Consider the following 19,723-nt stretch of genomic DNA (forward strand, 5'->3'; position numbering starts at 1 on the left):
CAAAAAGCCATTCCTCCGGAGTGGAAGTAAAGCCAAACGACTCACCTGCAGACAGTGCTCTGGACTGTTTAGTGAAAATTTGAAAGGCTGGATGATGGTAGATGGAAGAATCTCGGCAGGCAACAGTGAAGCACAGTGGAGGTTCCCTGCAGATTTGGGGCTGTATTTCCTCAAATTATTTGATCAAAATTTATAGCCCTATCACTGCTGAAAAGTACAAGCAGATTCTGATTCAGCATGCAATATCATCAGAGAGGCATCTGATCGGTCCCAACTTCAATCTGCAGCATGACCCCAAACACATGCCCAAAATCATAAAAACTATCTGCAGCAAAAAGAAAAACAGGGAATTCTGCAACAGATGGTATGGCACCCACCGAGCCCTGATCTCAACATCACCGAGCCAGTCTGGGATTAGTTGGAGAGACAGAAGTAAATACGACAACCAAAAGTCTGCAGTGGACCTTCACAGGTCTTTCAAGAACCTTGGAATAACTGACCACATGAGAACCTTGAGTGACAGGGAGTGGACTGAAGAGAAGACAAAGGGTGGTCACACCAAACACATTTCATTTATAGTTTTTTTTTTCTGTTTAGTGCACTTTCTAGAAAGTTTATTGATTACTAAAAACAGTGTTACTTTTGAAGGAACTCCCACAAGGCAGCATTTCTTCACATGCGTGGCATGTGTTGCATGTACCCTAATTTTTGCTAGTGTAAAGTTTGTCATAGTACAGGCATCAACTAAATAACCTGTGCACCTTTATTTAAAAAAGTAATTCTTTAGACTAATGCATTTGGATAAATACATAGAGGTATTGTAAAACCATTCATGTCCATATGACCCAGTTTGTTGAACAGTCACATTCAACAATATTTGCTTAAGCTAGCTCTAAATATTATCATAGTAGTCATTGTTCCAAGAATACTCATTACGACCAAAAGAGAAAAAGTCTATAGGATAATTAATGATGGTGATCAGGATGTTACTGTTTCTCAAAAACATCTTCACCTTGTTTACTTGATATTGTCCTTTTTATCATTGTAATTACGTTTTCTTTCCATTGCAGGTTGTGGCGTTAAATGCATCGAGAGCCCACTTGAACTTGTCTTTGTCATTGACAGCTCAGAAAGTGTTGGACCTGAGAATTTCGATATTATGAAAGACTTTGTGAATGCCCTAATAGATCGAGTTTCTGTTAGCCGCGCAGGAACACGAGTAGGTGTGGTTCTGTACAGCCACATTCACATAACTGTAGTCAGTCTGCAACAGCACTCGAACCAAGAGGACGTTAAAGCAGCTGTGCGTAAGATGCCATATCTTGGAGAAGGCACCTACACAGGCAGCGCCATCAAGGCAGCTAATCAAATCTTTGAGGTATCACGGCCAGGAGTAAGAAAAGTTGCAATTGTTATAACAGATGGTCAAGCAGATGAGCGAGATGCTGTGAATCTTGAAATGGCTGTGCGAGAGGCTCATGCCATTAACATTGAAATGTTTGTTATTGGAATACTAAACAAGAGTGACCCGGAGTTCCTCAGCTTCCAAAGGGAAATGCATATAATTGCATCTGATCCTGATGATGAGCATGTTTATCTGATTGATGACTTTATGACTCTGCCAGGTAAGAATTTGAGGTTTTATTTTGTTCTTTTTTAAATACAAGTGAAGAGGTAGTTTTTGTCAGCAAAGGTTGAAGTGGAGGAAAAGGGGAGCATTTATATGCAATGTTTGAGATGTACCTCACCATTCACATCAGGAATGTGTTAACTTGCAGCCCTGGAGAGCAAACTTCTCAGCAGAATTTGTAGAACAGAAGATGGTGACCTTTTAAGTCCTTTTCATGACTCTCTACTTCCTCCGGGAGTTACCACCAGTTCAGACATTCACTTTGTGACACAAGATAATGTAGATGAAAATAACAAGGAAGAAGGTGACAGTCAGGTAATCTACATAGTAAGTAAAATCATTACAAAATGCTTAAACCAATATTTTGAACTTTAAAGTAAGAGAATCCTTTTTCCAATAGGTGGTACTTGTTTATCGGGAATGAAAAGATGCCCATATGAGCCATCTCTCCAAAAGGAATTTACAGTTAGAAATAGATGGGCTCTAAACCACATTTGATGAGAAAACAAAGATATCGATGTGCTAGAGGTGCAACGGGTTTGTAACACTGAAGGAACATCCAGATTTAGATGTTCTGTGCAAACTCAGAAGTCTTTTTGTATGTGTGTGTTGTTAAAGGGGGAACACAGTATTTTGGAAGTGAGGGCTAATTTGTCACAAGTAGTGCAGTGTTGTCATTTTGCCTGTTTTGTTGATGGAAGCTGTATTTAGGAATTTTTACAACATAATATTCTTCCTGAGAAGTTTAAGATGGCTCAAAATTAGATTACTGACTATACCTTCAGAAAACAAAACAAGCACCTTAACTTGACCTCTCCTTTTATTGTATTTTAAGTCATAATTGAAATGTCTCTAATTACACTGTGCAGCCAGGTTTTCCGGACCAATCAGGAAACCACATAGATAACCACTTGACTATAAACGAAAGTGCAAGTGAAATCATTTTTGAGAACACAATCCCAACAATCCTTCCAAGACCTCCATCAGGCAGAACAACATCAGCAACTGTTGCTCATTCAGGGAGAACCAGAGGAAGACCCCTGCCTACTGCTGCTCCAGTGACTCAACCACCAACATTGTCCCTGGAAACTCTATCCTTAGGTACGAGTATGTCTCTACTGTATCACCAACCTTATTTCATGCAGCTTATTAAAATGGTATATTGTTTTTAATAATCAAAATATTTATGCACTTAGTAAAAATATCAGCTATTTTATTTTATGCACGTTTAAGTTAAGCTTAAATATTATGCTATTAAGCTTGAATATTATGCTATCCAATTATTAATTTAGCCTAAAGCATATTAACTTTTATGGTAATGATCAAAGCCATTTTACTCAAGAATTCAAGGTGTACACAATAGAGTACACAGAGAGAGGAGACATTATTTGGTGCACAATAATAATCTGGACAATTAAGGCAGTGTCAGGAGTGAACTTGGGCTCTGCCTCTGCCCTTCCAGTTGCCTGTGTTTCACCCTTTGTTTACTCTACAGCCCTCACATGACAGAGGGGCTCAGGATATAAAATGCAGAGCACTATGAAGTGGCTGTTGCAAGTGCTATAGAGCAAAGCCACAATCATAGACGTCTCTTTTCATGTTTCCAACTCCCTCCGTCAATGTCATCAAAAGCAATCACTGGAATAGGACGAATTAAAGAGATCGCCTAGTCATGTGGTATCTAATCTTCAAACATTTCCAAATGACAGATAAAAGATGCACTGAAGTATTACATCAAGGCAACTGCCGAAGCTACGTGGTGAAATGGTACTACGACTCTACTGCAAATTCATGTGCTCAGTTCTGGTATGGAGGGTGCGGAGGCTCTGGAAACCGATTTGATTCCGAACTGGAATGTAGACAGTTGTGTGTAAAAACAAAATAGGTAAGTGTGCATGAAAGTGCCTTATGTTTAGTTTAATTTGAAAGACCTGTAGTGTACAACAAAAGTTGTAACATCTAGAATTATATTCAAAGTATTCTTCAGAAGACATTGCATTTATATTGCGCTTTGCACGGAGAAGGGGGGGGGGGGGCACTTCATCCACCACCAATGTGTAGCATCCACCTGGATAATACGATGGCAGCCATTTTGTGCCCTACTGAATTTTTTACTGAATATTTTGCAGTGATGTACAGACATAAAAGAATATGAATGGAGAAAAATCAAATAATATCAAGGAAAGACAAAATCAGAAACCTTACATTTTACTTAGAAGCGATAGTAAGAAGTTTCCAGAAGTTTCTAGGACAAAGTGGGTGAGGTTATAGTTTAGAGATTAGTCACTCTGGAAGTCTTCATTAGATTGCAATAGGTGGCAACAGGGTGCACCTTTGAGGACAAGTGCAAATAAAATGTAATGGTCGTAGGTAAAGATAGTTACAATGGCTGGGAGGTGTAAAGAATGTTGCTTTACCTTTGAGGGTTTTGCCATTTTTGCCCATCAGTCTACACTCTGCAATCTTTAATGACAAAGTGAAAATGTTTTAAGAAATGTTTGCAAATATGTTAAAAATCAAAAACAGAAATCTCTCATTTATGTAAGTATTCAGACCCTTGGCTGTGGCACTCCAGATTGTGGTCAGGTGTACCCTGTTTACTTGAATTCTCCTTGAGATGTGTCTAGAACTTGACTGGAGCCCACCGGTGACAAACTGAATTGAATGGACATTGTTCAGATAGACACACGCCTGTGTATATAAGGTCACACAAATCACAAAAACCAAGCCATGAAGACCAAGGGACTCCCAGTAGACCTCTAAAAACCTAGTCCCTTTGGTATTCACAATTGTATTTAGCATGCGTTCATCATCATCATCATCAGGAGGTGGTTTATTGAAAGTCACAGGCCCACCCAGATGCCCCAATGATAGATCTGCCCCTGTAAGAAGCTGTCATAACACTGTGTCTACAAAAAATAAGCTATGCTTTACATTTTTTTTTGTATGTAGATCTCTCCCAAACTTCAATAGGTGTCAATTTAATGATAAAATGATTACCGTATTTTTTGCTCCATAAGATGCACCTGACCATTAGACGCACCTAGGTTTAGAGGAGGAAAACAAGAAAAAAATATTCTGAACCAAATGGTGTACTAATATGTTTAATAAAATATAGCAGAATAATATTTCAACCATGTAAATTCAACAGTGGTATTAAGAAACATCATCACTGTCATTAACAAATAAGGAGAGACTTTAAGGTTCAAGCACTCTTCTAGTTTTATGGAAACCCCAAGAACTCCTCATCGCTAGTGTCAGAATTTATGAAGCTCAGTTGCTCACAATCACTTTGCAGGAGCACGTACCTATCATCACACACGTTTGGACCAATGCTGCCTGAAGTTATATCGCCAGTCTAGTCCCATCTATATTTGTAATGCCACAAAGCCCTTCATCTCGTGTTTTGTTGTGTGTTTCCAGTTTGAAAAACGAGAATGTGGTGCAAGCACAGCCCTCGATTCAAAAAATTGCTCTGCATACCTGTTTGTCTCGTCTGACAGTAGCTGAAAGGCAGCTTCAGGAAAGAACAGCCTGAAGTAGTCCAGTGGCTGGTAATCTGTCGAGTCCAACAGCAAGCCATACTGTCTTGTGAAGTCTGGTAGCCAGTTTGGCTCCCACGGATCAATGTCTAGGTATTCCTCCCACACGAACCTTGCCATAGGTGCATCGGCTGCACGAATGTTGTCCTGATCAGCTGATGCCAGTTCCTCACTCTCTTGTTCGATCTCCTGATCACTATCAACAAAATCAGATTCTGAAAATCATAGTCCGACTCAGTGATAATGCGCAAAACATTTGTTTTCTGCACTCGCTTCGCTCCCTCGTGAGATGTCGATGCCATCTTGCCTTTGTTGACATTTGTTTACATTTCGCAACTCACGCACACGCAAGGATTAGATGCCGAGTCAATGAGTCTAACATTCCTTCAAGCACAGAGGGAATGCCTGTAACGTATCAGTGAGTTTTGTTGCCCTCTACCCCTGGATGTCGACTTTTGTCAGGTAATACACATCATGGTCTGTGACACAATATTCGCTCCATAAGACGCACAGACATTTCCAACCTTCTTTTGGGGAAAAAAAACTGCGTCTTATGGTGCGAAAAATATGGTAAATTAAAATGTATTACCTTACATCTGCATTTTAAAAACAATGAAATATGTGAGAAATAGGCTAGCATACATTCTGTTTGCAACTGTATAAAGCAGTTAAGAACTAATTAATCATTTCTCTAATTAATCAACAATATTTGTGAAACTACCATCTGTGTCCTATTTTAGTTTAACATTTATACAGTACATACTAGATTAACACAGTTATGTGTAATGTATGTCAGATAAGGGGGCTGGATTTGGGAGGCTTCTGATATCATCAAGTATTGTAAGCTTAAGACAGGAAGGCATTCAGAATTCAAGAAGAATTTTGGGTCCATCAATGTTAATAAAAACCTCATTTTTTATTCATTAACATTGTGGCTTATTTTCTTCCACAACATCAAGCTGTTAAAAAATAAATTAAACATGTTCTTCATGATCAACAACTAATAATTGCAACTGGGGGTTTCTAAATCCGATCTTCCAAGCAGAAGGTCATGGACATTACTTATACAACAAACTGATTTTAATCTGAATTTTATAAAGCCACCATTAAACAGCAATTCTAGTCCAAACGCACCTATCGTAAAGATAGAACAACTGAGCCATGACTTGCCCAAACAGGTCAGAATAAATGTTTATTTTAGTTAACTGTTTGTTTTAATTGGTTGACATACATTCACTATCTTAAGCGCTTATTTTGTTCTCCTCTTAATTTTTTGTCTTCCCCAGTATAGAATCAATGAACTGACCCACATCCATGTTGTTTTATCTCTTCAATTTAAACAACTCTTTCCAAAGAGCACTGAAGACCTTTGCCAGTTGAAGTGACTGCTGTAGTGAAAACGACCAAAGTCAAGTGTGTTCCATTTCAAATATTACAAGATGGCCTGAGCCACTAACACAGCTATTAGCACAGAGTGGGATGTGTACAAAATGCCCTGAGGTGCTGCATTTCACATCTGTACTTGAAGAGGAGCTCTTGCATTTCTAAAGCTGCCCCTTGTACACATTCAGATTTGATTTTGTTGTTTATGCAAGTGACCCCATCCATTGTGACCCCGATTCGAAGTTTACCCTCTCCCTCTGCTGTCACCCTTGACTGGGAAGGATAATGAGTTGTAAAAGGCAAAGAGGTAAAGAACAGTAACTCCAAACACAGGAGCTGAGAACTCAACTCTGCAACCATAATGCAAAAAGAAAACAGCAAAAGGGGGCACGCTGCAGAGAATTCATAAAGGTACCCCCAACAAGAAGAACGCAGAGACACTCCTGAATTCGGAGATTTGCTGCTACGTTTGTTCTCATTTTCAACTCAACTGGTGTCTACTATCAGTAAAGTATTAATGAAGTGATAATTGTACTAATGATAGTTTTATTCGTATAAATGAATGTCATTGTATTCTGATATAAAATGGTACCACATATCCAAAGTCTCAGTTGTCAGCCTCGTTTAATATCATTGTGTAACTTCTTTGGTTGGCCTAACCCTCTTACTTGAGGCAGCAGTGGGATTTTCGTAATTGTTTTGTTTTTTTATTAAAAGTCAATGAATGAGATCTCCTGGGTACATTTATCCATTTTTAAAATATAAAGAATGGAGAAGAAATCAATGGCACTAATTTAAATCAATTACACAGATAACAAAAATTGAAGAGATCTATGAAGAAAACAGGTTGCTATAAGCTGTGTTTAAAGTATATGCAATGTGATGTTCAATATATGCATGAAGATTGCTTTAGTTTTTGACAAAAACGGCAAGGAGGGGTGTTGAACTCAGGTAGATTATTCATCACTCGCTGCATTTGTCTTTGAAGAAACAAAAGCATCTTCACAAAACTCACTGTGCTCCTCTACAGACAGAGCGATCCAATAAGCTTTTTTTATAAAATGTTTAATGTACGTCATGTAAAGAGTGACTTAAGCTAATGATCGGTGACCTTTATGTATGTAACATGCTTAAATAATTTCATTTTTATATATTAAAAGCAATATCCTTATATGCATCTGTGTTTTGAATATTATGTCATTACATGATTAACATCTACAGTACATCAGTAAAGTAGCAATTAAGACACAAAACCTGAATAATGGAAGGAATTTTTCTGGAATTTAGAGGCGGTGCTGTGGCAGACTAGCTGCTTTTGTAGATACAGCATCTTGGGTTCACAATCCAGACCTGGTTGTTGTCTAGTTGGAGTTTGCACATTCTCCTTGTGGGAAGGCTTCCAGGTACTCTGCCTTTCCTCCCCCTTCCCGAAGACTAACTGGAGATTAAAGACTGTCTGGGTAAGTGGGGGGGTGTGTGTGCTGGCTGAGCCTGGCCACACACTGGCATCCTGTCCATAACTGCCTCCAGAGTTGCATCCAATGCTGCCAGTTCCATCAAACATAAATGCTCAACATGAGTATCAAGATGAATGGTGTAAGAAATTTTTAAAAACTAAAATACATTTTCCACTTTTACTTACTACAACTCATCTTTGTCATGCAAACTACAACTCTACTGTTGAATGAAGCTGCTCTGTAACACCAGAACTTGTCGTTTATTTTGTCATCTACACATGACCACAGCAAACTGACTGGATTACCTTTCAACAGAATGAAACTGCAAAAGCCCTTTGTAATCTTTGAATCAGAGTCAGATGGAGAAGCACACATGAACTATGCATATTGATTCATGTCAACGGAAAACGATGTGACAGCATCTCAGTCACCGGACTACATTATCAAGGCTTAGTAGCATTAGCATTATGACATATGAATGTCAAATCAAGTCAAGCAGCTTTTATTGTCATTTCAACCATATATAGTGTCGCAAAAATAGAACACAAAGAGTTGGGGAAGCTTCCCCGTATAATTTCCAGGCGAAGAATAATCAATTTGGACAGATCTTCTGGTCATCTGTAAAGATTACATTCGACAAACTGTTACAGCAGCGTTTCTCAACCTTTAAGTATTTGTGACCCAAGTTTTCATAACAGTTTTAATTGCGCCCCCCTAACATTTTTTGAAACCCTAATAAAATTTATTCCTATATTTTTTGCTGCCGACACACCGCTACAAGTTTAAAATTTCCCTACGAATAGTGAAATTACGCCACATATGGCAACATTCGCACCCCCTTTTTTGTTACTTCGCGCCCAGGGGGCATGCCCCACAGTTTGAGAACCGCTGTCTTACAGCAATGATGGTCCTTATACAGTGCATCCGGAAAGTATTCACAGCGCATCGCTTTTTCCACATTTTGTTATGTTACAGCCTTATTCCAAAATGGATTAAATTCATTTTTTTCCTCAGAATTCTACACACAACACCCCATAATGACAACGTGAAAAAAGTTTACTTGAGATTTCTGCAAATTTATTAAAAATAAAAAAAATTGAGAAAGCACATGTACATAAGTTTTCACAGCCTTTGCCATGAAGCTCAAAATTGAGCTCAAGTGCATCCTGTTTCCCCTGATCATCCTTGAGTTGTTTCTGCAGCTTAATTGGAGTCCACCTGTGGTAAATTCAGTTGATTGGACATGATTTGGAAAGGCACACACCTGTCTATATAAGGTCCCACAGTTGACAGTTCATGTCAGAGCACAAACCAAGCATGAAGTCAAAGGAATTGTCTGTAGACCTCCGAGACAGGATTGTCTCGAGGCACAAATCTGGGGAAGGTTACAGAAAAATTTCTGCTGCTTTGAAGGTCCCAATGAGCACAGTGGCCTCCATCATCCGTAAGTGGAAGAAGTTCGAAACCACCAGGACTCTTCCTAGAGCTGGCCGGCCATCTAAACTGAGCGATCAGGGGAGAAGGGCCTTAGTCAGGGAGGTGACCAAGAACCCGATGGTCACTCTGTCTGAGCTCCAGAGGTCCTCTACAGCAATCCACAAATCAGGCCTGTATGGTAGAGTGGCCAGACGGAAGCCACTCCTTAGTAAAAGGCACATGGCAGCCCGCCTGGAGTTTGCCAAAAGGCACCTGAAGGACTCTCAGACCATGAGAAAGAAAATTCTCTGGTCTGATAAGACAAACATTGAACTCTTTGGTTTGAATGCCAGGCGTCACGTTTGGAGGAAACCAGGCACCACTCATCACCAGGCCAACACCATCCCTACAGTGAAGCATGGTGGTGGAAGCATCATACTGTGGGGATGTTTTTCAGTGGCAGGGACTGGGAGACTAGTCAGGATAAAGGGAAAGATGACTGCAGCAATGTACAGAGACATGCTGGATGAAAACCTGCTCCAGAGCGCTCTTGACCTCAGACTGGGGCGACGGTTCATCTTTCAGCAGGACAACGACCCTAAGCACACAGCCAAGATATCAAAGGAGTGGCTTCAGGACAACTCTGTGAATGTCCTTGAGTGGCCCAGCCAGAGCCCAGACTTGAATCCGATTGAACACCTCTGGAGAGATCTTAAAATGGCTGTGCGCCGACGCTTCCCTTCCAACCTGATGGAGCTTGAGAGGTGCTGCAAAGAGGAATGGGCGAAACTGGCCAAGGATAGGTGTGCCAAGCTTGTGGTATCATATTCAAAAAGACTTGAGGCTGTAATTGCTGCCAAAGATGCATTGACAAAGTATTGAGGAAAGGCTGTGAATACTTATGTACATGTGATTTCTCAGTTTTTAAATTTTTAATAAATTTGCAAAAACCTCAAGCAAACTTTTTTGACGTTGTCATTATGGGGTGTTGGGTGTTGAATTCTGAGGAAAAAAATGAATTTAATCCATTTTGGAATAAGGCTGTAACATAACAAAATGTGGAAAAAGTGATGCGCTGTGAATACTTTCCGAATGCACTGTATATCATGAAAGACAGGAAGGAAACAACCTAAAACAGAGGAAGAGGAAATGACATTAAGACAGGAACTGGAAATGATGTTATCAGAGATGAGACGGAAGTGACGACATCAGATGGGGACAGGAAGTGATGTTTTTGAAGGGAGATGGAAGTGATGCCATAAATGGGGGACCGGACGTGACATTATCATTCGGGACCAGAAGTGACATCGTTGTAACGGTAAGTGTGTTGTGGTTAACTGGAAAAAATTTTTTATCCGTACGTTGGTCTGTTGAAGGCATTAGTACTTGTTTCCAACACTCTCTCTGTATTACTTTCACTCTCATTTGGACCCTTTGGCTGCCTTTTTAGCGCACATGTGTGACAATAGTTAATACAGTACATAGTGAAATAAAACATCATTCCTCCAGGACCACGATGAATGTAAGACTACAAAAAAACTACACATAAAAATTTAAAGTGCATGTATGCAAGCATATGCAAACATTACAAAACAGTGCAAAGGCAAACAAATCATATAAACAAGACAGTGCAGCACTGACCAATACACATTTGTGATATCTAAGGGTGCAAAAAAGTAGCAGGTTGTGCCAAATATTACTATATTAATAGAAAGAACTGATGTAAACATAACACTGGAAGTAAAAAGAAGGTAACAGTATAATACTAAATATAATAATGTATCCTTCAATTTCATTGTTCCTCCTTCAATTTCGTTGTTCCTTTGTAAAAGTGACAATGACAATAAAGATCTATCTATCTATCTATCTATCTATCTATCTATCTATCTATCTATCTATCTATCTATCTATCTATCTATCTATCTATCTAAGTATAAAGACATGACCTAGTTGAATGGGAAAGTGTACAGTATATGTGTTATCTTTCTAGTCCCTTAGTGTTGAGGAATCTTATGGCTTGAGGGAAGAAGCTATTACACATTCCAGTAGTGAAGGCTCAAATGGTTTGGTACCTTTTTCCAGACTGCAGAAGGGCAAATAGTTTATGTGAGGGGTGTGTCAGATCCAGCAGCGTGCCAGTAACTTTGCAGATGCAGCGTGTGGTGTTTGACGGAAGGGAAGGGAGACTCCGATGATCTTCTCAGCTGTCCTCACTATCCGCTGTTGGGTCTTGCAACCCATGACAGTGCAATTCCCAAATCAGACAGTGATGCAGCTGCTCAGGATACTCTCAATATCAGACAGTGATGCAGCTGCTCAGGATACTCTCAATTGTCCCTCTACAGAAGGTGATGTCGATGGGTGGTGGGAGATGAGCCTTCCTCAGCCTTCACAGAAAGTAAAGACACTGCTGGGCTTTCTTGGCTACGGAGCTAGTGTTGAGGGACCAAGTAAGGTTCTCCGCCAGGTGAACACCAAGGGATTTGGTGCTCTTGAGTATCTCCACGCTTGAGCCGTCGATATACAGTGAAGAGTGGTCATTTCTGCTTCTTCTAAAGTCAACAGCCATCTCCTTTGTTTTATCTACATTCAGAGACAGGTTGTTGGCTTTGCACCAATCTGTTAACTGCTGCACCTCCTCTCGGTATGCTGACATTGCTGATGAAGCCTACCACAGTCGTGTTGTCAGCGAACTTGATGATGTGATTCGAGTTGTGCATTGCTGCACAGTCATTGAGTCAGTAAAGTGAATAGCAACAGACTAGGCACACAGCCCTGTGGGGCACCATTGCTCAGTGTGGTAGTGCTGGAGATGCCATTTCCAATCCTGACTGACTGAGGTGTCTCAGTCAGGAAATCTAGGATTCATTTGCAGAGGGGGATGTTCAGGCCCAGCAGGCTTTGCTTTCCAGTCAGGTGTTAAGGAATGACTGTATTAAATGCTGAACCAAAGTCTGCTAACAGCATTCGCACCTATGTTTCCTTCTTGTCCAGGTGAGAAAGAGTCAGATGGAGGGTGGTGGCTATGGTGTCAACTGTTGAATGGTTTCGGCAGTATGCAAACTGTCAGATTTGACTGGAACTGAAAATGGGTAGCCAGGCAGAGAGTAGGGATGAGAACATGGTTCCTGAGAAAAAAGATCTCACCATAACCAGAACAAAATATTCAAGAGAAAGCAAAGGTTTAAAATTGAACTTTGGAACTGCAGACACTATATTAAAGAAAAAAAAAACAAACAGCATCTGCCTCTATTGTTGTTTTTTAATTTGTTTAAGATGGATTATAATGAACCGAAAGCAACTGATTTTGGAAACATTTTAGTCTTAAGAATCTTGCATAATAGCAAAGAATTTTGTACAATCAGTAAAAGAACTGATCAGGATGAGGACAGAGGGAGCAACATCAGAGAAATCTAGTGCACATCGGAGAATGCAACTCATGTATCATTGCTGAATCTTAAACCCACCCAGGACAACCTCCTGTTTTGACATGGCTGCTAATCTTCAGTAAGCTTTCTAAGAACATATATATGCAGATTTTGCTATATTTTATACTGCTGCCATTATTCTACTTTTATGGATACATTTAAATTGTATACTTTGTTTTTACATGTACTGTAGAGTGAAGTAATTGAGTAAATACAAGGTACATAGGGTGAGATGATTGCCACTGTCTTTCTCAGAGGGTTGGCCAGGCTGAGGGGGATGCCCCAGTAGAGTGAACCTCAAGGTAATTGGTAGGCAAGTGCTTTTAACCAAGTGTGTTATTCTCTGGGATCAAGTTGTGTCAGCCTTAAGTCTAGATTAACCGGTGTGTTGTTCATGCTGTAGCTATGTGGAGTATATGTGTCTCTGTGTGGAGTACCAAGGAGTGATAAGCTGTGCAGGCATCATTCATACTCAGTTCTTGTGTGGCTAGAGTCTCTGTGTGCGTCATGTTTCAGCCAGCATTTATTTTCTGGCTGGGGTTCAAAGTTGTGTTTTTTGTCTGTTTTGTCTAATTGTGTGCCATTTATTTGTATTAATGCTTCTTTTATTATGTGTATTATTCTTTGTGTTTGATTATGTCCCATGTGTTTAGTGGGTGGTTCCACAAGGGGTGGGGCCACCTGACAAATCACCACCAGGAACTGCTCTCCACCCTATATATTGGAGGGCCTTACAGTTCCTGGTAGCTCATTTGGAACACACTAGGCAGTTGAGTGTTTCTTGTATTTATCTGTGCTTTTTGCTTTGTGATTTCCTGTATTTTTGTAACCTGTGCTCTATTTTTGGACTTCACCTTTAGATTCTGCATTTAGACTTTGATGTGGCATGCTTTGCCTTTTCAGGCAATTCTTTTTATATTCGTTGAAGGTTTTTGAAATAATAGAGAATTTTAAAGAATAAGTAAATAAACCTTTTGTTTTATAAGGAATGCCCTTTTTTGCATCTAATCAGGATGTGGACAGTAATTACCAGAGAAGGCGATTCTGAAAATATTTTGGGACTCCAGAGACACAGCAGTGTGTGTTAAGATTACAATATGTTGGTGCTTGTGGCTTAAGTAGACTTTTGGTTTTTTTAACTTTGGTAAGAGTAACAACATACATGTCTACCCATGAAAAAAGTTCTGTTTTATTGTTTGTTTGCTTGTTTGATTGGCAGAAGTTGGAAATGCTGGACAGAATCAGCAGCCAATAAACAGTGCAAATTTTCTGAAAGGGGAAAAACAAGGTTTGTAGTTGTGAGGGAACAAACCCAGTAACCTAAAGAGTTACCACAATTACAGTATGAAAAGATTTTCAGAAGAGGAGTCTTTCCCATAATTGTAATCCAATGCTCAGACAGAGGAACATCTGAAACTACTTTCCTTAAGAAGTAACTGATGAATGCCATGTCAAAGATATGTGCAAGTCTAGCAATATCTCTGTAACAGGAAATGTATCCCCATAGACAAGCATGACGATATAGTAAATTATATAAAAAATGTTTCAGACATACAGACAATGCTCTGGACCCTGACAAATTTAACTTACTTGAGGAAGAGGAGAAACAAGTGATCTGCAATTGCATCTGGAAACCAGCAGGAAAAAGTTGTGAATCAGTAGACATACATTTAGTTACTTCTATTGCTTCTTAAAACAGAAGTACAGTGTCGATACTGAAACCGATGCATCAATTTCTAGATTACCAAAGCAGCCTTTACAAAGCAGTTTGATTTTTTATACACAATGCATTTAGCACATTCACAATGTGAAAGTGTGGATGGGGCCTCAAAATTTCCTCAATAACAAGTATTTTTAGCAGCTGTCAGATGTTATATAAATATTAAGGCTGAAAAAGTTAAATGTGTTAACAGCCGAGTAATTGCTACTGCCCTGCAACAGCAAATACGATGTGCAGACAGAATAGAGTGAGAACTGCATTATCTATTAACTGTTTTACACAATCAGATGTTATATAAATATTAAGGCTGAAAAAGTTAAATGTGTTAACAGCCGAGTAATTGTTACTGCCCTGCAACAGCAAACACGATGTGCAGACAGAATAAACACAATACACCTCAACACAGGATGGAGTTACAAAGTTTTAGGTTTAGTCTTTCTTAATATCTATCTATGAGTTGGGTCATCTGAAATCACGATCTTCCACAAAGTACAAAATTGTTCATAATTATCTTTCCTGTTGCTCCAAATTGAATAGATATTCTAAAAATAAGGATGATCTATTGCTGGTCCAAACACTAGAATATTTCCAGCAAACTTTTAAGTCTACAGGGAAACTTACATTTCACCAAAAACTCAAGTGTTATGTTTCCGAGCAAGGTGAAAAAAATTGAAATATGTACTGTGCCATGAGATTGATGAAGTGAAGTACACTGTATAAACCTGAACCTGACAGACGTCTGGGAGATTTACCAGTACAGAAGCAACCTCAGGAGGTGCAGGATGTCTGTATACTGTTACAGATACTCAATTTAATGGCACAGCTCAGCTGTTAATGTTGTTGATGGGAGTTTGCAATTAGTTTCACCATGTCAGTCTTACGCAGTAACACACACATCTAAGGGAATATGAAATGAAAATCAGAGTGCTGAAGACGACACTTGGAGAATGTGCAAACTCCTCTGCAGATACTGCTTAGGTTAAAGAAAGAAAGAAAGAAAGAAAGAAAGAAAGAAAGAAAGAAAGAAAGAAAGAAAGAAAGAAAGAAAGAAAGAACACATTAATTTAGTACTGAGCTTTTTTTTCCAATAGGTGATAATAACATTTTAAAACTAAGCCCAGATTAATCAATAATAAATTGTCGGGAAGCAGAAGGAACTTGAATTAGATCATCTAGACTGGAACAAGTGCAGATGTTAATCAGAATAGGTAGATTCTTCCTGATCCATCATTTTACTTTTCCGTTTGTATATCTGAAGGGTGCGGGCAGAAGGATCTGTGGCATGGATCCATTTGGGCATCCAGTAATAAGGAAGCCACTTCTCCCGGCCTGGATAATACTTCTCAAAGATGTCTCTATAGAAATAGGCCTCCTTTGTTTTTGGGGTGTTGAAGGGAAACTTTTCAGGAGCTTTTTCCAACTGGCTGCTACTTACCTTTGCAGAGAAACAAAAAGGGATGAAATTAATTACACTTTTTTGATTTTTGCTTCAGGAAATTTAACTTATGAAAACAAAATAAAGCAACCAGTACAATAAAATGTACTGTACTGTGTACCACCATCCAAACATCACCAGTATTTACAAGATAAAGATTTTGGTTTATTTAGATGTTATTTTTAAGACAACCATTGGAATTTTCAACCAAAATGTAAATGACCTTTATTTTCATACTTACTTTTTTATCTTTACTTGTAAGGAGGCAATTGATCTAAAATTGTTTGTTCTTAGTTTATAACAGGTTTTAAATAATAGCACTGCCATCTAAAAACAGGAAAATGACTATCCTGTTGATAATTCTAGCCCTAGCCATGGCTTCTCAAATTGTATTCCTTTATATTACTTCTGGAGGTTACAGTTTAAGGTCTTGGCCATTCCAATCCTACGGTAAATTATTAATGTTCTTGTTAATACCGATGCCAACAAAATTTAATTTTTGCCAATGTCAGCCATAATTCCAATTTCTATGGTTATTAATTACTAATGACACAATCATACCAAACACAATCTTTCTGTTCTTTTTTTTACTGCATGCCAATCTTTGAATGGACATTAATTTATGTTAGAAATTTTAGGTTAGAAATAGTTGAATCAGACTGCACATGGGAGTACCAGCTGGTGAAGTGTTTATCTGTTTGAGTCGAGTCATTGAAGTATTTATCTGTTTGTGTTGATGAATTAACTTCTTGAATAACATGTCCATTTAGCAGTTATTTAGGAGACTTTTACTTTGAATGTCCTTTCATGTGTATTAATAGGAGAATGCTTGATTTAATTAACTTTTGACTTCTTTTTGTATAAAAGTCTGGTTGCATGGAGTAATGAATCTAGTTCACAGGACATCAAATCAATCAGGACAAGTATCAAGTATTATCATTAATGAATTCTATATCTCAAATCTGTCATGTGTATTGTATAGCATGCAGTGCCTATAAAAATTTTCAGTCCTCTCGAAGATTTCACATTTTATTTTTTTACTTGAATTTAATTGGACGTCACTCAGCAGACTGACTGTAGGCACGGGTTTCCTAGTGGCACAGTTGATAACTACACCCTACTCCCATGCTATTGACCATTTCTGGGAATTTTTGGATCCCCCCTCATGTGCAAAATCCTAATATTCACCACAGTGTGGATTTGTGAAAAAATTCTCCTCTTCTGACAGCAGGACATCAATCAACTACATTTAGCTGACACGTTCCAGGATGTCTATGTGAGGACAGGATCCTTCTCTGTTTCCCATTGAGTATCTGTAGAACATCAGGGTCGCCACATCTAATCCACTCTTCAATCTTTGTGTGGCAGTGACTTTATAGGTAGCTGTTTTTCAAAGCTTGGATTGATTTGTCTTTGCATACTTCCCAGCACATTTATAATTCCATGCTTGGAAACACTGGCTCTTGAGTTACCCGATTCTAATGACTCTCACATGTAGCTCTGTTTTGAACCAATATATCCATTATTAATATGCAATAAATTTACTGTGCTGTCAGACATACAGAACTGCTTTTTCTAGAGATACTATATAATGTATATTCCACTGTATTCAAATAACTGCAGGGCTGGACAGAATGTAAATAATGAAGCAAGATGGTTCAGGGACAGCTAGTGAGTATAGAAAGCAAAATTCAATGTGCACACTACCAGTTTTAGATAAAAGGGGTATTACTAACATTGCTGTTTTCTACTTTTATTGTTGTTTCAAGTATGTTACTATTGATTTTATGATGGCAGTTAAAAATAATCAAGTTACATTTCATGCTGCTTTTTCCAGGGCAGACACAGAGCATCTTAATGTTAAATCAATGTGGATGTGAGGGGTTGAAGTCCTGAGGTGCATCTTGAACAGCTGCGACTGATGAATTGCCGCAGAGTCATTCCTGAATCTTTTAAGTAGCTCTATTGATTTCTTACAGTGTTTACCCCTACCATAACATAACTGCAAGTACCTCTAAGTAAGAATGGTTTCTACCTTAATGGATTTAAGTTTGACCTAGTCGTTATAGCCAATAATTCATAGAAAAAAGTATTTTATTCTTTTATACTGTATAGTGTGCATTATATCCTAGCATTATCATTTTTCTTATTTTGTGATAATGCAAAGATATGTGCCACTTCTTAGGAGATGATGTGGAATAATCCCTTCCCAAGTTTTTAAATTGCACAACTGTGACAGTTTTATTCATTTGTGAATAACTTTCTATGACAGATCAACTTCTGCATTAGCTGCACTTCCAGGCTCTTTGGTAGGAAGACGAGTCTGTGTATTGTGACTTTACATGTGATGAGTCCTGCGTTCTGATGGTCTAGTCCTCCACACTTCAAGACTTTGCTTGGTTTTCTTTTTTTTAATTAACTTATTGTGTTGTAGCTGGGTGGAAGATGTGTTATAAGGCTGACTCAAGGAGAAAGACACGTCTTTACAAAGAAGAAAAACAACTAGAACCCAACCCGTGCTTAATGTCATGCCAGCTTCACAGCAAGATTATTTTCATTAGATTTTCATACATTATTTGTTTTTATTTCAACACTTTTCAGCTGTCATGTTAATTTCAGGTCAATTACAAGAAAATCTGATAATTTCAATTGTAGTTTTTATTTTTGGTGACTTACTTCAATGACAAAATTGGTTAATTGATGAAAATATAGAAATACATGCAGTGCCTAGCCCATGTAGCCTGTGCAAACTAAATGATTTGTCCATAAAATCTAGCGAGGCTCTTTTTACTTTATTTATCAACACATAGAGTTATTGTCTATTTTCTGTAGTACTAGGGTGTTGTACCATGGTAGCCATTATGAATGAAGTGAGAAGTCAAGCAAAATCACATCTTTTATTGACTAACTAAAAAGATTACAATATGCAACCTTTCGAGGCAACTCAGGCCTCCTCTTTATCTTGCCTGAATAAAGGACCTGAGTTGCTTCAAAAGCTTGCATATTATAATCTTTTTAGTTAGCTTATAAAATGTGTCATTTTTCTCGACTTCTCACTACATGTCTATTTTCTAAAATGTATGTCACTAATGTTGTAGCTGTATCTGTTTAAGGAGCAGGATGTTTACCTTGGCAGCATCAAGCATTTTAAACACAAAGAACCTTAATGATAACGTTGCTTCACAGCATAATAAAGTATACCTTAGAGTAGACGTTTATTGTTTGTTAACATGGACAGAGGTGCCTCTTAAACAAAAGGCTTCTTCCATGATACAGTGAGTGGTAAATACTTGTAAAGAGGACAATGTCACTGCTCTGAATATGTTAGTATCGGGGACATGTGCTTGGTGGAGGCCCCTATTATATCTGCTGAAACCGTGTGAAATAACAGAGAGACTACTTAAACAATTATCGTTATTAATAAAGAATTTCTTGTGTGTGATAGATACTAAGTGAGAAATATTAACATTTAGTTTTACCTAATAAGATTTCAATACTTAACAACAGGCAGTGTGGCATTTTGTTTTAGGGTTTGGACTTCAGCCATGAGGTTGCGGGTTCTACTCCCACTACTAACACTGTGTGATCATAAGCCAGCCACTTGAGTTGCCTGAGCTCCAATTGAAAAAGAAAAGAAAAGAAAAAAAAACAAAAAAACAAAAGAAATGCAACCAATTGTACCTCATATGGTTTACCAAATGAGTAAATGTAT

The 19,723-nt window shown here is 38.5% G+C and overlaps 2 protein-coding genes and 1 long non-coding RNA gene across 4 annotated transcripts in view; 2 read left to right on the plus strand and 1 right to left on the minus strand.

Moving 5' to 3' along the window:
• The window catches only part of LOC114663754 (collagen alpha-1(XXVIII) chain-like), a 179,102-nt gene extending 176,625 nt beyond the window's left edge, over positions 1-2,477 (plus strand). Inside the window, exons 32-33 of the mRNA XM_028817679.2 lie at positions 1,071-1,625; positions 1,779-2,477. Coding sequence (XP_028673512.2) covers positions 1,071-1,625; positions 1,779-2,005 — 782 coding nt within the window. The 3' untranslated portion in view covers positions 2,006-2,477. The remainder of the gene's footprint in view (positions 1-1,070; positions 1,626-1,778) is intronic.
• A 59-nt stretch (positions 2,478-2,536) lies between these two features.
• On the plus strand, positions 2,537-7,623 carry LOC114663362 (uncharacterized). Of its 2 annotated transcripts, none has more exons than XR_003718120.2 (3): positions 2,537-2,731; positions 3,340-3,515; positions 6,459-7,623. It is a non-coding gene; the product is annotated as an uncharacterized LOC114663362 (long non-coding RNA). The 2 variants fall into 2 exon arrangements; XR_007936608.1 differs by having other exon boundaries at positions 6,464-7,623.
• A 5,061-nt stretch (positions 7,624-12,684) lies between these two features.
• asns (asparagine synthetase) overlaps positions 12,685-19,723 on the minus strand; it is a 45,750-nt gene continuing 38,711 nt past the window's right edge. The window contains exon 12 of the mRNA XM_028817045.2: positions 12,685-16,011. Coding sequence (XP_028672878.1) covers positions 15,772-16,011 — 240 coding nt within the window. The 3' untranslated portion in view covers positions 12,685-15,771. The remainder of the gene's footprint in view (positions 16,012-19,723) is intronic.

Source organism: Erpetoichthys calabaricus, chromosome 13, assembly GCF_900747795.2.
Source record: "Erpetoichthys calabaricus chromosome 13, fErpCal1.3, whole genome shotgun sequence".
Classification (NCBI taxonomy): Eukaryota; Metazoa; Chordata; class Cladistia; order Polypteriformes; family Polypteridae; genus Erpetoichthys; species Erpetoichthys calabaricus.